Source organism: Sinocyclocheilus rhinocerous, unplaced genomic scaffold, assembly GCF_001515625.1.
Source record: "Sinocyclocheilus rhinocerous isolate Xijiao unplaced genomic scaffold, SAMN03320098_v1.1 scaffold2366, whole genome shotgun sequence".
NCBI lineage: Eukaryota > Metazoa > Chordata > Actinopteri > Cypriniformes > Cyprinidae > Sinocyclocheilus > Sinocyclocheilus rhinocerous.
In genome coordinates, this window is record NW_015640446.1 from 21114 (window position 1) to 37579 (window position 16466).

Consider the following 16466-nt stretch of genomic DNA (forward strand, 5'->3'; position numbering starts at 1 on the left):
GAGTACGAACAAAAACCAAACAATACGAAACAAAATGAAACGAAAAAGAGAGATTTCACTTATGAAGTGCCACTACTTATGACGAAAGAGAGAAGAGGAAGAGAGAGTCGAGACAGATATGATGGGGACGTGACGGATGGGATTGTGGGAAATGGCGAGAGGGAAGGTGAGAGAGAGAAAGAAAGAACGAAAAAGAGGGGTTTTGTACGTGATTCTGTGTTCTCGTCACACAACAGGTTGTGTGGTTTAAGAAGGCTCAGGATAGAGAGAGCACGACTTTCCAAACCCAATAACTTAAAAGATAATAAATAAAGTCCTTTACTTCAGAGGCAGTAGAAATTTTGTATAAAAATAGAACTGCATTTTTTTACAAATACAATTTACAGGCCTGTGGCTTTCTGTAATTTAAGATTTTTTTTTTCTCTTTCAATAAACATCAAGTTTTCAGTTGCCCACCCCTCCACATAGAACCTAGAATGCTTTATTCTTTTTAACCATCGACAGATCAAAATCTTTTTTAATGCTCTACACAAATTCTGTTGGACAAAGACCACAATTATCTGACGCATAAAAATCGGACTAATTTTTTTTTCTTAAAAAAAAAAAAACCCAAACCAAACAAACAAACATAAACAAAAAAAAACAACAATAACGAAAAAAAATAAAATAAATAAAAATCACTGAACATTTGACGGCAAGTATTTGTTGAGGAAGCTGTTTAGGCAGTTGTTGCCGTTGACTACAGAGAGGCCACAGCGGGTTTAACCCTTTCCTCTCTAGTGCCAGTGGGCCAAGGGTTCGAAGGAGCAGCAAAGCCCTGAACCGACACCAGAGGCCAAAGGGCAAAGGTTAATGTGCATATTGGTGCTTTAATCATATCGGAACCTTCTCTACTTGTCCTTACAAGCCTCAGGTTCACAAAGAGAAACAAATAATACTTTATACATCGTTTCTTTCTGCTGTTGTTATCATCATAGAATGCAAATAGCCATTGTATAAATATTTACTTAAAAAAAAAATCTAATAGTTTACACATGACTTAAACGGAAAAAAAAAAAAGAAAAAAAAATTGACCAATAATAGCTGTTCATCCATCGCAAGTCATACAAAAAATGGCGGAAATGGAAGCGTTCATGTGAAGAAAAAAAAAAGACAAAATAATAATACTGTTATTAATTCAAAAAGCTGAAAAGACGGTTATGGGAGAGTGATTCCCTCTGGTGGTCAAAGGGTGAAACTCCCCCTCGTGCACCCCCTCCCCCCTGAGTCCCAGTTTGGTAACCGTGGCAGCAGTGGGGACTTACCCTAGCAGTGTAACATGAGAGAGGCCCTAGTGCTAAGATCAGTACGGTTTGCTGTCGTTCTTCGAGCGCTTGAGCTGGACTTTGAGACGCTTCATGCCGATCTGAAACCCATTCATCGCCTGAATGGCGGCCTGCGCTGACACAGGATTGTCATAACTGACGAAACCTGCAAGGAACAATCACAATGTCTTTCGATTGTAATCAAGTCATGTTTGACAGCAAAACAACTGCTCATGCCATGTCCAATAAAACTAAATGACAGCATGAAATACAACATCAAATTAAATATAGAAAAAAAATGAAAAACAGTATAACATACTAAGCATGAAAGGGTTCACAAACACAATTTAATTTCAATTTTGCAAAACAACAATATAATGGCATTAATATGATGGCAAAATAATCATTATTATTTATTATTAACAAATAAAGCTGTCATTTTATTTTGTTGTATTCTGATGACTAGTTTAAGGTCAAATTAAATACGCCTATGTACTGTAGGCCTTAAGTGAATAACTGTTACTGGCAAATTCTGTGTTGTCTTTCCCATGAGTGATTGAATGTCAGTTCCTACCGAAGCACTTGCTCAAATTGGTCTGTTTGTCGATAAAGACTTTGGCAGACACCACGTTTCCGAAAGGCATGAACATCTGTAGGATGTCCTGGTCCCCAAATTCCTGTGGGAGGTGGTAGATGAACAGGTTGGCTCCTTCAGGTCCTGTTCCACACACACAAAACATACATGTGTCCTCGTTTAGTGAAGAAACCACAACTACGGTGCTGCATTAAAAGATTTTAAGGACAATAACGAAGAAAAAATAAAATAAAAAAATATATATATATATATTAAAAATGATATACAAATTTTAAAAATATATTAAAATCAGCAATATTGTGAAGTATTATAATAGAAAATAACGCTTTCCTATATTAATATATTTTAAAATGTAATCCTGTGATGTAAAGTAGAATTTTCAGCAGCCATTACTCCATGATCCTTCAGAAATCATTCTAATATTGTTGATAAAAAAAAAGTATTTTTTTTTTTAAAACTTCTTTGTTTCAAACTTTTAAACGGTAGTGTGTGTATTGTTGACGGACACTGATTTGGTTATGGATGTATATTAATGACAAAATGGTCACACAAAAAAATTGTAAAGCTGCATTTCTAAAGCACAAAAAAAAAAAAAGTACCAAATACTACTTTGGAACTTTGTAAGATAGATTTATTATTTGTTATTTTAAATCTATCTATCTATCTATCTATCTACAGATATTACAGGGGTTAAATTGTGATTTGTTATGGGGGGGGACGACTTTGTGTATCGAGCTATATATATATGTGTGTGTGTGTGTATGTGTGTGTGTGTGTGTGTGTGTGGTTTTTGCAAATATGATGTATTCTGAAGCAATATTCTCATGAGTTTTCTATCAGCTGTGACATAAAACTGTATGTTTTTTACATTTTATCCAAGGGCATTTTTTTTCCCTTTATAGAGAGCATTTTCCCACTAATCTCATTAATACTTTCATTTCAAATTATCATGAGTATTTACTGACTGGCCTTTTGGCTTGACGGCCTGGAAACAATAAATGATGAGCAAAGTGCTTGGACGGCCAGCTCCCTCATTTATCCAGCAATAATTACAATACTGACCTTTTATATTCAATTACACTATACAGCCTCTTAAATGAGCACTGGGAGGGTGTGTGTGAGAGAGAGTCATTAGAATGAATTTAAATTGTAGGCGTTCTGTTTGAGAGAGCTTGATTTATAAAACTAGAAACCTGGCTGAAAGGTCACTGGTGGAGATAGAGATTTTGTCCACGTGCTGACATATACACAGGCCGCAGTGATCTTTAGCTCGCCTATTTATACTAATTACATTCCGCAACGCCCATTAGGTACATTCTATTGTAAAATGAGTAGTTCTGGTTTTGAATGCTGATTTGTCAATACAGTGTTCCAGTCGTGCTTAAAATACACAATGTGGTAACAGCTATAATGCGAAGCATCTGTTTACCAGCTTCTGGTGTAGATCACAACACCCACAGAAGACAACTATTAACCCTAAGGGACTGTCGTTTCAAACTCAGACTTTTGTTTATTAAAAAAAAAAAAAAAAACTGAGAGATTTCTGTCTTTCCATTGAAAGTCCATTCCACCACAACTCAAGAAATCTATATCATATCAAATATGGTAAAAGGAATCTCAAACACTCTTGAGGCCAGTGAGGTTTGTTTTTGCTTGTTAAACAAATATGGCTGAGCTTCTGTTTACCATAATTGATGTGTGATTTTTATGTGACATTCATATTTGAATGTTTATTTGTGAATAAAAGCCTAAATAAATCTAAATAAAATTTTCTTGTTTCTTCAAAAGACTTGGATTAAACTCTTATGGATAACTTTTAAGTTGCTTATGAAGAAAGAAATCTCCCAGGTTTCATTAAAAACGAGTGCTGTCAAACGATTAATCGCGATTAATCGCATCCAAAATACAAGTTTTTGTTTACATAATATATGTGTGTGTACTGTGCATATTTATTATGTCTATATAAATACACACACATACAGTATATATTTTGAAAATATTTACATGTATATATTTATATTATAGATACATATATTTAATATATAAACATAACAACAAAGAGTGAAAAATTTAAGGGGGTCTGAATACTTTCCGTACCCACTGTATATATATATATATATATTCACTAGATAAATATTCAACCATGTTACATTGTAGCCTCAAAAATGCAAACCTTTTTTTTTCTTCAAATTTTGTCATTGATGTACTTCCATATTTGCTGTGTTACTTAAATGAAGTTGAACTACATTTCCCTTTACACTTCCAGTGTAAGCAATTTCCAGTGTGTGTCCCCATACCCTCTTTCTGGCTGCCCGCAGCACTCTGTTGCTGCAGTAGGGACTGGCTGTAGAGAGTGGGCAGGGCGGCAGCCGCGTACTGTTGGATCCCTGAGTAGGCCTGTGTGAGAGCGTCCATGGGCCCGGCCGACCCGTTACTCAGGCCCGTGCTGCCCAGCCCGCCGTTCAGAGCTGCCATACCTGAGAGCATGTGAGCAACTTTACATAAAACCCAACAATAAAGAAAAAAGAAGTGCTCTTACTCGTTAGCATTTGGACTCAGGGTGTGTTTCTACAACAAAGCACAACACGACACACACAAAAACAGACAGAACATGAAAAACCCAACGACACACGTGAACAGTGACAGTATATATTTTGAAAATATTTACATGTATATATTTATATTATAGATACATATATTTAATATATAAACATAACATATTTTTCTTAAATATATACATGTATGTGTGTGCATTTATATAGACATAATAAATATACACAGTGCACACACATATATTATGTAAACAATAGTGCTGTGTTCGATACATCGAACTCTCTCCACTGTGAATAAACGCGCTTGCTTTCTGAAAACACCGGTTAGCTTGCAGCGACACACAAAAACAGACAAAACACGAAAAACCCAATGAGACACTCGGACAGAAAGACAGTGAACGTAACACTCATCGAAACAGCAGAATCACAAACATCACGCTGGACATTACATCATAAACAGCACCCACTCACACATATACACACAAACACAAGATAGAAAAGATGCATAATATACTGACCGGTGTATGCAAATGAGGAGCGCGGCCTACACATGCAGACTAATGTCACAATAGCAGCACGAAACGATCACCACGGCGACCCTCAGACACACCGAAACATCGGGACCAATCACCTTTTTAACCTCACACAGCGGAAATCTACATCTAATTATCTCATTATTCGTGTCAGCAATCTCGGCTGTATTAAAGGGGTTGTGGGGAAAACATTACACTCTTTTAATAAAATACAAATGCATCCTTGGATCCATTAAAGACAGAACCCCTGACTGCTAAAACAGATGCACATGTGCTTCAGGGAGTAACCCCTGTAACTCCAGTCTATGGGAATAGATATGTACACACACACACACACACATTACTGTTCAAAGGTCTGGGTTTGTTACGATTAAGGTTTAAAAGGTTTTGAAAAAGTTACTTTTGTTTACAAAGGTAAAATATAGTATAGTAACAGTAATACTGTGAAATATTACAATTTGAAACTGTTTTCTATTTAAATTTATTGTAAAATGTCATTTTTCCTTTGATGTAAAAGCAGAAATTTCAGCAGCTGTTACTTAAGAACTTATTCTATTATGCCAATTTTGTGCTCAAGAAAGACTTCTTATAATCAAACCAAGATTTTTTTCTGGATTCTTTGATGAAGAGAAAGCTCAGAACATAATTTATTTGTAACACTGTAATTGTCTTTTTTTTTAATCAATTTAATACATCCCTGCTGAATATAATTATTAATTACATAATTATAATTTATTTCTTTAAATATAATCATTATTTATTTCATATACACGGCCTTAGTGGTAAAACATCTCAGTACTTAAGAAGGGGTGATAGAGTTGAAATCTTTTTGTCATTAAATGGATATTAGTTTATCAGTTTGATTACCAAATAATCTGTCAATAAATTCTTAAATTAACTGATTAACTGGATGTTCCACATCTTGTTCAAAAACTGACCTTGTGCAAATTGTGGTCTATATAATGCATCAGATACATTATTACAGTATAGAGAAATAAAATAAATATTTTTTCTAGCTATGGCAGAAAAAAAGGACTGAGAAAAAGACACTTAAACTAGAGAATCCCTTGTGGCAACGCATATTCATAATGTAAAACAACACATCAAATCATGCTACCGTAGAAGCAGTTGTGTTCACGTACTGTTTTTTTTTTTTTACGTCTTTGTGTGTGTGTGTGTGTGTTTATAAAGACTGATTCATGAGTATTTACTGACTGGCCTTTTGGCTTGACGGCCTGGAAACAATAAATGATGAGCAAAGTGCTTGGACGGCCAGCTCCCTCATTTATCCAGCAATAATTACAATACTGACCTTTTATTTTCAATTACACTATACAGCCTCTTAAATGAGCACTGGGAGGGTGTGTGTGAGAGAGAGTCATTAGAATGAATTTAAATTGTAGGCGTTCTGTTTGAGAGAGCTTGATTTATAAAACTAGAAACCTGGCTGAAAGGTCACTGGTGGAGATAGAGATTTTGTCCACGTGCTGACATATACACAGGCCGCAGTTTGGATGCGATTAATCACGATTAATCGTTTGACAGCACTATTAAAAATAAATTTGTGTTTAAAAAAAAGTCTTATGGGTTTAGAATGCCATGAGGGTGATTAAACGGTGACAAAATTTCAATTTTTGGGCTAAACTATCCCTTAAAAATCACAATTTTGTCATCATTTACTCACCCTCATGCACTTCTACACCTGTATGACTTTTGTCTTCTGTAGAACATCCATTTTTTAATTATGGCGGAATATCCTGTGATGTCCACTTCGCAGGGCACTTACGGTCGAATAGAACAAACGTCTGAAGTGATACGAGATACATACAAAATGTGCAGCGTGGGGGGTCGCGAGGACTGAAATTGAGAACCTAGTCTAGTCTGAAATCATTCAAACCCCAAGTAAAAAAGACACATATACACAACACACACACACGCGATAGCGACAAAACAAGTGCATGTCTATAGAAACACCCAGAGCAATGGTTTAGCGGTGTGTTAGCATGTCTGAATGTGTGGAGAGATGTGTCCGATTGGTGCAAACACACTCACGACTACAAGGGATGGGCTACATTTGTTCTGACTTAGCAAATGGATTTGATCTGATCTGATTTGATTCAATAATGAGGCCTTTTACAAATCACACACACCTAATTTTAATATATCAGCAGGACTCAATGTGAGAAATTCACCCAACAAACTCTCGCGTAAGCCCAGAGAGATGCCCTTGCTTTAGCCGGTGTAAGTTTAGAGAGTTTAGAGTGAATCTATTAAAAAGCATTTGCTATCTCTGTGAGATAGGCATCTCTATGAGCAGTGGGTGGCTGGTATGAGGTGATGTTGTATGGATTGGGATGGAGAGGCCGATGGACGGTAGTACTCACTGTTGATGCTACCTGCTAGTGCATTTATGTTATTGAGGCCAACGGTGGCCCCGGCCAAACCCTGCAGTGTCCCCAGAGAACCCAGGGAACCCATCGCACCCACACTGGAGTTAGCTGTGGAACCTGCTGTGAGGAAAGACAGACAGAGCAGGAAGGAGAGACAGGTGGAGATTGGAAGAGAGAAAAAGAGAGATGTTTGAACGTACACATACATTCGCAGATGATACTGAAATGGTTAAAGATACATACATAAAAGCTTTGGTGGAGGTACACAGAGGGAAGGATGCATGAATGGAAGATTGATTCACTGATAGATGGTAGGGTTGGGTGGCTTTGATGGCAATGTAACATTAAGCAATGTTGTGAATATCGCAATGATTGTATAGCGCAATTTATTAGGCCATTAAGTTTTCTAAATAGGGAATCATTAGACTGATTTTTAAATCCTTCCTGTCCTGTAACTTGTGCATCAAGACAGATTTTTTAATAGTGCGCCTGATTTAAACTTTAGAATAAATGCTATTCAAGTTGGTAAGTTCATTTCTATGAATCAGTTCAAACAGTATTCAATTCAATTCACGTTTACTTGTACAGCGCTTTTCACGATACAAATCATTGCAAAGCAAAATTAAAAGTTTCTACATCATATTTAGGAGTAGCTTATCAGTGGTGACTATGAATGGAGCACGGTTAAAGCCAGACAGTACAATGAATCAAAACGTGTGATTCAGTTTTATTAATGTATTACATGTCTTAATTTATTTGTATATATATAATAAGTAAATATTCTGTTTATTACTGTGTATTGTTACATACTGGTACATGCAAATGAAAATAAATGTGATTCTTCCATGTGGGAAGTGTGGAAAATCATGCAATGATTATAAATTATTTTAATGTATTTTTTCTTTTGCATTCAGTATTTGTTCAGCATTTAGAATTTACTTTACTACAGAGATTTTTATGATAAAAAAAAAAAAGAATCACCCTATTTTAATGACACTGAACATCATCAAAGGACTAGAAATTATTGTGATTATTTATTTTTTGGCTATATGGTGTATAGAATAATAAATATATAAAGTGGATAAGATGGATGGATGGTCAGATGGATAGATATATGCATGCACTTTATTAATTCCTAAAGGGAATCTATTAAAATTACAGAAAAAAAAAGACAAGATAGAGACATCAACAACAATAAAGATTATTGCAATCATGAAGATGATAACGACGGCAATGTTTTCAAAAAAGAGAAATAAGATTCAAGCAAAACATCTCTTGAAACAAAAGAACTCTGAAGCATATAAAAGCTTTTCCCTCTGCTTCATCTGCATTTATGCAAGTTTGAAAGAAATTTTCGAGCTTCAAAGCAAGACACAGAGATGCTAATCTAACCGGAGAACCATGTGTCACACTTATAAGTGTCTCCTTGTTTCACATTTCATCTTTTCCAAAATGAATGGAGCACGGTTAAAGCCAAGGAGCACAACAGCTCAACGCCACACATATGGACACACTCTCCCAAACAAGATGATGGTGATGATGATGATGATGAACGTGAACCATGATGGACGGTACCAAGGAACTACGCACACACATACTGTATAAACAAGAAATGGTGAACTCAACTACAACAAATGAAGGGACAATGACGGTATGGTGGAAATGATACCGATATCGAAGAGGATAATGATGATGGGACGGCCTCTGGTTACCTGGGCTGGCCAGGGCTCCCAGGGACCCTGTGCTGGAGGTCAGGGCGCTAGCGGTGGACGGGCTGGCTGAGCTCTGTGCTGCAGCCGCTGCTGCTGCTAGAGTGGCCAGATTCTGCAACTGCAGAGCATTCATACCTGAAGAAAGAGAAAGTGTCAATGTGTGCATGTGTGTGTTTGGTGCATGTTAAACTAAAGGAACCACATGTGCTACAGAATGCTCTACACGAGCGAGAGTTAGTAGAGTCGTGTGTAGAGGCGTTTCGTACAGAAGATCCGATTATATGTGTGAGCCGGGGTGCATCTACTCCAAAGGTGACTAGATTAGCGTGTTTGGGGCACGGCTACATGCAGTGGCCATGATGCCAACACGCTGCGGGAAGTGGCTCGCAGCCAAGAAGGACAGAGATTGGAAGTGGTACAACAGGAAAATGCACAGCATGTGTCGTATATACACGTAAAATGTATATACTCGATACTATGAGGGAGCACGCACACACACAGAGAAAAAAAACACACGCACAAGTGACACATCAGACTTCAGAATTACAGTATTTGGATTGGTGAAGAATTATAGGCCCTGTCCCAACTGCCACCCCTCCTACAAGTCCACAATTTGGTGACCAATGCCCCACGATGGTCTGGTAGTCATCCCAAGTGTTGGTTCAGTGAAAGTGTGCAATAAGATTGTGAGCACCCATTTGAAAATTAAAAACTATCATGGACTTCACGGACAAGTGACAACCTGATCAAGTACACATCAATGTTTGTCAACAGAGACTGAAAGCAAAGGTTCAAACACAGGATCCGTAGCTATCTGGAAAAAAATGTCTTAGTTTTTTCCAGCCTTATCCCTTTAGACAGCAGTAGCGTGTAATTTGGATTGGTCAGACAGTGCTCTGGGGACACCACGGTTGTTTGCCCTCCCGATCCACTGAGCAAGCAAGAGAAGTGCATTAAGAGTCTAATTAGCACATCACAGAAGGTGATTAGAGACAGGAAATGTACTCTAATTGCAAAACAAAGCCCAGATCAAGACATAAGAGCAGAGACGATTCTTTACAGATCTTGAACAGCAGGTTTAAAATCAGCATTAAATGGCTCTCAAGACCCAGTCCACTTCCGTAATGTGGCATTTCCGAAAGAAACGAATATTCAACAGTAAAAAGAAAGAAAGAAATGGCCAGAACTTGCAAAAAGTGGTTTCAACATAGGTGGTTTGAAGGAAGGGGTTGAAAATCAAGAGGGATCTGAGATTTCACCCAAAAATGAAAGCAGTTTTAGTTATTACATTATAATGAAATATTATGAAGGCCAAAATTTGTAATTCTTTTGAGTAATTGTTCACAATAAGAAATGTTTAAGGTCAATTAAATAAGTCATCTCTGACTTCATGGTTCAAGACTTCAAACTTGAATAGCATTTAATATAAAAGAAGCTAGAAAAAGCTTCACTGGATGAGAAAAGACAGAAATGGACTCTGAAATTGAGGGCTTTATGACCACCTTTGTGATTCTGAATAAAGCGGAAAAGGAACCATTTTGAGTTTTTGGCGCACAAGTGTCAAAAAATGGGCATTGAGTATTTGGCACAATGTGAGTTCTGTGGTTGAGAAGGGCACTTCTGCTAGTGTGTGTGTGTGTGTGTGTGTGTGTGTGAGAGAGAGAGATCCATCCATGCAGTATGTTCACACTCAGCGTACTGAGCGGAGAGAGAGGTGTCAGGAAAGAGGTGATGCTGGCTCTCGCTGAATGTTCATCATGATGGAGCTCCTTATGGCTCGTAACTCCACCCACAGCACAGACACAGCAGATGGCAGCTGTATATATCGTCTGCCAATCATAGACGGTTGCCAGGCGACAGATGGAGGGGCCCAAAGATTTCACAATTCAGCCGAGAAAAGTCTTCAAATCCTGTTGAGTTTGAGAGCTCCTGTCGATTTGCACTTCAAGCAGTGTCTCAAACAGACTGATATGTTTATCCGGTCATATTGAACAGGTTTCTGGCTTGGGTTTATGCAATGGTCTACTTTGAACTTTTTAAATTTGAATTTTTGGCCATTGTTCCTCTTCAACTGACAGTAGAACAAAAACGTATAGTGGGATTGATGAGGGATGAGGCAGATCGGATTTAAACCTGCATCTCTTGCATGAACTTCACAGCTCGACATGTCTGTATGCCAGGAGTGTCCAATCCTGCTCCTGGTGGGCAAATGTCCTGCAGAGATTAGCTCCAACCTCCACCAACACACTTACCTCGAAGTTTCCAGTAATCCTGAAGACCTTGATTAGTTGGTTCAGGCGTGTTTAATTAGGATTACAACTACATTATGCAGGATAGTGGTAATCCAGGAGTAGGGTTGGACACCCCTGTTGTACGCCAACCACTAGGCCATGGCTATGACTACTGTATACTTAGAAGTTTGGTTGAGTTTGGCTCATTTGTGCAGAGGTAAATTTGAATATGGCAAATCAAGATGTGTCACACCAAGTTTAGAGTCAACACAGTCAAATGTCATTGGTTGAACCTGGTGAAAAGTCTTTATGTGCCATATTTAAATGTATACACGTAATGGTTTGGTATCACAGCAAAATGGTTTGGAACGACACATTACCGAATTTTAAATTCTGGTTGAATGGTTCCTTTAATCCAGCACGGACACATTGCTGTATATAATCTGTATGTATAATAACAAACTACTTTGTCCATCATGCTTGACCAGTTTCCATTCATTCCCTCAAATCCAAACCAGTTTGATTAAAAGTCTAAACTAATCTGTTTTGGGAGAATATATTGCTTTAATAAAATGAAGTCCAGAAAATTCAATTGTTATGGTAATGTGGGAATTTCTCGCTCTTTAATTGTGCGGTGGCAGCTGCTGCTGGTTTGGCTCGATGTGAACTTCATTCTCGCTGAGAGGCTGTCACAGATGTACCACTAAACTTAAACAAGAGCTTCCAGAACTCTTCATAATGGTAAACAAAAACACCACAGTCCTGCTCACCCTCTCCACAAGAGCCTACATTAATGAGGAAGCCACTCTCTGGTGTGCAAAACTGTTGTCGGGGGAGGGGGGGGGAGGCTTTAGGAGATAAAGGCACTCATCCTACACACACTGTAAGCCATTTTGGATGCTAATACGTTCTCTTTCTTTCATCCTTAGCAGCTGCAATTAGGCGAGAGCGCGTGCTATAAATATTTCACTTTCCTTGAAGGCCTGGCAGCTTGATAAACAGACCACAATTAAGACCTGACAAGAACAGAGACGCACACTGGGAATGTAACGCACAAGACAGCGAAAAAACATTGAAAATGTAAAAAAGAAGGAAAGTGAGCAAAGAGGAACTTAAATTTTTTGTTGCATCTAGCATAATGTTGGAGGCATAAAAACTGTCAAAGAGAGAACAACATGCACCTGTCTAACAGCTGGAGTAAGCATGAGCTCATTGGCAGATGTTGTAAAACACTAATCATATTCCAGAGTGCTAAACCAAGTCACCGTGAAGATAGAATAACATATCATGTTGCTTCGATGAGGAATCCATCTTGAGTTGCTGAATTCTCTGCGGGTTTCTGGCGAATTTGACAGTATTCATGGCATAAACAAACTGTGATAAGTGGCCTATCTGGATAAGGGTACTTTCATTTTTCCTCTTCTTTGAGAACTGCTAAAGTGAAAATGTAAAAAGCTGAGAACATCTGAGGGTTGATGGGGCATATCATCATGATTTGGTCTCCCATAAGCCTCACAGAGCTCAGGCAAAGAGATGTGATTTGATGATGAGACAAATTTATCTTCCAAGAAACAAAAAAAAGGGTTTGATGCACATCGGAACAGGCGTGGAAAGAATGGCTTTTATGTGATCAATCAAGTCTCAGTTCATCATCAAATTCTGACACACACATACACTTACAATCATTACAATGTGTCCAGTTGTGCTGCACATTGTATAAAGCCAAGCATGTTGAATCTAAACTTTGAGGCAGGATGAGAATGTTTAGCTCAGCCGAACATCTGCTGATCCTGGATCTGCTCAGGGTTGAGGTGTCAAACTGTTTTTTTTGTTGTTTTTTTTTTAAATGCAATCCAGAGCTGGTTTGAATGGTTTAGTAGGGGTGATGGAAGTTTAGTTGCGGAGTTACAATGGGGCTAGTTGGGTTAACAGATCTGAGTTCAGTATCTCACCTGCCATCTGTTGAATGCCACTGAACGCTCCTAGGTTACTGGAGGAGGTTGCTTGTTGAAGCAACTGTGAGAAAAAGAGAGAGAAACAGACCATTAATGTGTAATCACTATTATGTATTGGCCTATGGTGATGGATATATAAGGATAATGTTTGAAGGAGCTAGTGTTAGCTAAATATAGATGAAACATTGTGGTTTGTTTTCATGTTTCATGTTGTCTGGAGTGAGCAGTCTGTCAACAGTAAAGCAACACAAAAGCCTCTATCTGTTATTTCGAGTTTTTTAGCAACTGGTGTTCCTCAAGTATTAAGATTGGGCCCGCTCTAGTTTTGCATTAAACAAAATATTTTCGTGTAATAAATGTATTCATACCATCAAAATCACAGCCAATTAAAATATATTTGATTTCTAATACACAACATATGTGCTGTCTAATGTTAATAGAACTTCTTAGCGCAACAAAATGGCTTGTGGCATAGCACATTATTGCGATGCAACTGGCTAGGACAAAAACTCAGTTTAAGGTTTAATTTATTGATTTATTGATACATTTATTGATTTTTCTGTGGCTTTAACACAGAGAGGATAATTAAAATACTGTGTTAGAAAGGTTATCAAGCTAAATCAGTTTATATATTTTAGTCAAGAAATAACTCTAACTGTGGACTCCGTGGTCTTTTAAAACAATCATTTGCGATTTACATAACACATAGTGCTGAGAGTGAAAGCCATGTAAAAATATTCAGAGGAACAAAATCATAAAAGACTTGAGGACCACTTCAAGGTATTAGCCTCATACATCGGTGCCAGTGAAAACGGTCATGCTAAGAGTCACCCGTCAGTTCTGTTGGCAGTGTGTTGCTGTCCTGGGCAGTTTCTGCACATGAAAGGGGAGAGGAAAGCAGACTCTAAATGACTCTAGAGGATTAGGATGACATTGAGTTAGACTCCTCAGACTGCTTAAAAGCTAAATGTAACCTCAAAATGACAGGGAAGTGAAAAAAGGCAGAAAAAGGAGAAGCGGAATAGTGGGAGAGATGGCCCTGTCCCAATGCTCTTGCATAGTCCTTTAAATCCTCACCCACTGTCCTTATTGACTAAAACGCAAGTAAATGTCACCACCTTGTTATATCCTCTTTATATTTAGGCGGATGAAGAGGGGGATGAGTGAAACAGGGAATTTATGCATTGTCCTCAACCCAATCCAATTACACAACACAACCCAAGCCGGGTTCTGGAAATAAAAATCTCTTTCATTTTCTCTACAGAGGAAAATATGTTTAATAATATTGCATAAACCTTTTAAGACAGACCTAGCATAATTGTTCAAGCCTAGTATATGTTCCTATATTAATTGTATATGTATTATTTATATAATTATAATTAATTACATTTTTAAACATTTGTTTCATTTTTATTTGATTAGGCCTACATTCTTTGCAATGCATCATGCCATGGGATGAAATGTTGAATTGTGGTGATTGATCTCAGCGTTGGTTGGTTTGGGATCATGGCCTTATTAGGCTTTTTACTATAGATTTTAAAAATGCCAATGAAGAAAACAAATACAAAAAATACTTTTGAAACCAAGGCTGCTTAAAAACTGTCCCCTCTCTGTCAACCTTCTTGAAAGTAATAAGAAAGCTGGAGCAATTGTAGCCCCTAATGCAGTGGTTCTCATCCTTTTTGACTCTAAGGCCCCCCATTGTCCACAACAATATTCAAAGGCCCCCCATGACTTTGCCTGCTTGTGATTTACTAGAAAAGGATTAAAGATAAGGATTATCTAAAATATGTTTTCATCACAATTTCTATCAAATAAAATATTTTAGAGCTTGGCATAACCAGAAAATGTATATTTGCATACATATATATGGTACTAGAGTTATATGATTTTTTTATATTTATATGACTTTTCCAGGTTTATAAATCACACTTTTAAATTCACACTTTTTTTTCTAGACAGTGGGAAACCTGGTTCTTTTATGAAGCAAAAAACTGTTTTACAGGGTGAATTAAAATAAGAAATATCTTGATTTTCAGGTGTATTAGTGCTTGTTTTGTCTCATTTTAAGTCTTAAACCTATCGCAAGTTTGATCTGGCCCCCTAGTGGGCCCTGGTCCCCTGGTTGAGAACCACTGCCCTAACAGCTTCTCAATAGCAGCACTACCACATAAAAATTTTGAGTATGGGGACCGGTTTCGAGGCGAACTTCGATCAAGGCGCGATCGCAGTTTAACAGATGAGAGATTTGGAAAAGGGGTTAAGACTGGCTCAGAGAGAGCAAGAGAGGAGGGGGCGGGGCAGGTGGGCGGAGACAGTGACTGACTGCGGCGGCTGCGTTGGCTGTGCTGCTGGTTGGCAGGGCTGCGTGGGTGTGTCCTCTTACTGCCAGATACTGCGGGGTGAGGCCAGTCAGGCCGGTCAGGCTGCCCCAGGCAGACGCACTGTTCAACTGCTGCATCTGCTGCGCCAACTGCTGCTGCAGCCGCCGCTGTTCCTTATCCTTCTGTGTGTCGGCAAACTTCACCACCATGGGGGAGGAGCATCCCTGTGTGGACAGATTGAAAGAGAGAGAAGAAAAGTGTAAAAGGAAGAGGGGTAAAAAAAGAGGGAACGCTAAATATCTAAAAGAGCAATGATCATGTGCAGTGGTACTGCACAAACACACACACAACCGCTGGAGCGACGGGAGTTCTTGGTGAAATGAGAGTTCTGTGCTGTGCTGCTGATTTTATTTCCCAGGAAAGCGATTTCCTGCTTTATAAAACTATTTCATCATCTGTCTGAGAGAGCGAGCGAGATCTCCCACCCCACAGCCCTCACTGTACCCTAGACCTGCCGCATTTCTGCTAATCTCTCGCGCTTTCTGTCTCTCTCCCCGACGAAAACAAACAAATCTAAACATCATGAGGCTGACCTGTGATGCCCGTTTAACTAAAGACCTGGGGGTCAGAATATAATGAGAAGGGTGTGTGTGCATATCAAGTGATGTGTTAGTTCTTGAATGGGTTATTCAACCAAAATGTAACATTTCCTCATGATCTACTTACCATTACGTTCCTCGAAAACGTTTTTTTTTCCCCCACAAAGGCTGAGCAAAATGTCACGTACAAAAATCTCTAATATAAAAAGGTCCAAAAGGTACTTTTTACTCCATTCATTCAAAAGGACTCTTTCCTTTCTTTCTTTTTTTT

General features: G+C 38.3%; 1 protein-coding gene across 1 annotated transcript in view; it reads right to left on the minus strand.

Moving 5' to 3' along the window:
• LOC107752821 (CUGBP Elav-like family member 2) overlaps window positions 1–16466 on the minus strand; it is a 98517-nt gene that overhangs the window by 881 nt on the left and 81170 nt on the right. Inside the window, exons 10-14 of the mRNA XM_016568887.1 lie at window positions 9087–9221; window positions 7369–7494; window positions 4197–4394; window positions 1879–2022; window positions 1305–1470 (exon numbers count right to left, since the gene is read on the minus strand). Coding sequence (XP_016424373.1) covers window positions 1343–1470; window positions 1879–2022; window positions 4197–4394; window positions 7369–7494; window positions 9087–9221 — 731 coding nt within the window. The 3' untranslated portion in view covers window positions 1305–1342. The remainder of the gene's footprint in view (window positions 1–1304; window positions 1471–1878; window positions 2023–4196; window positions 4395–7368; window positions 7495–9086; window positions 9222–16466) is intronic.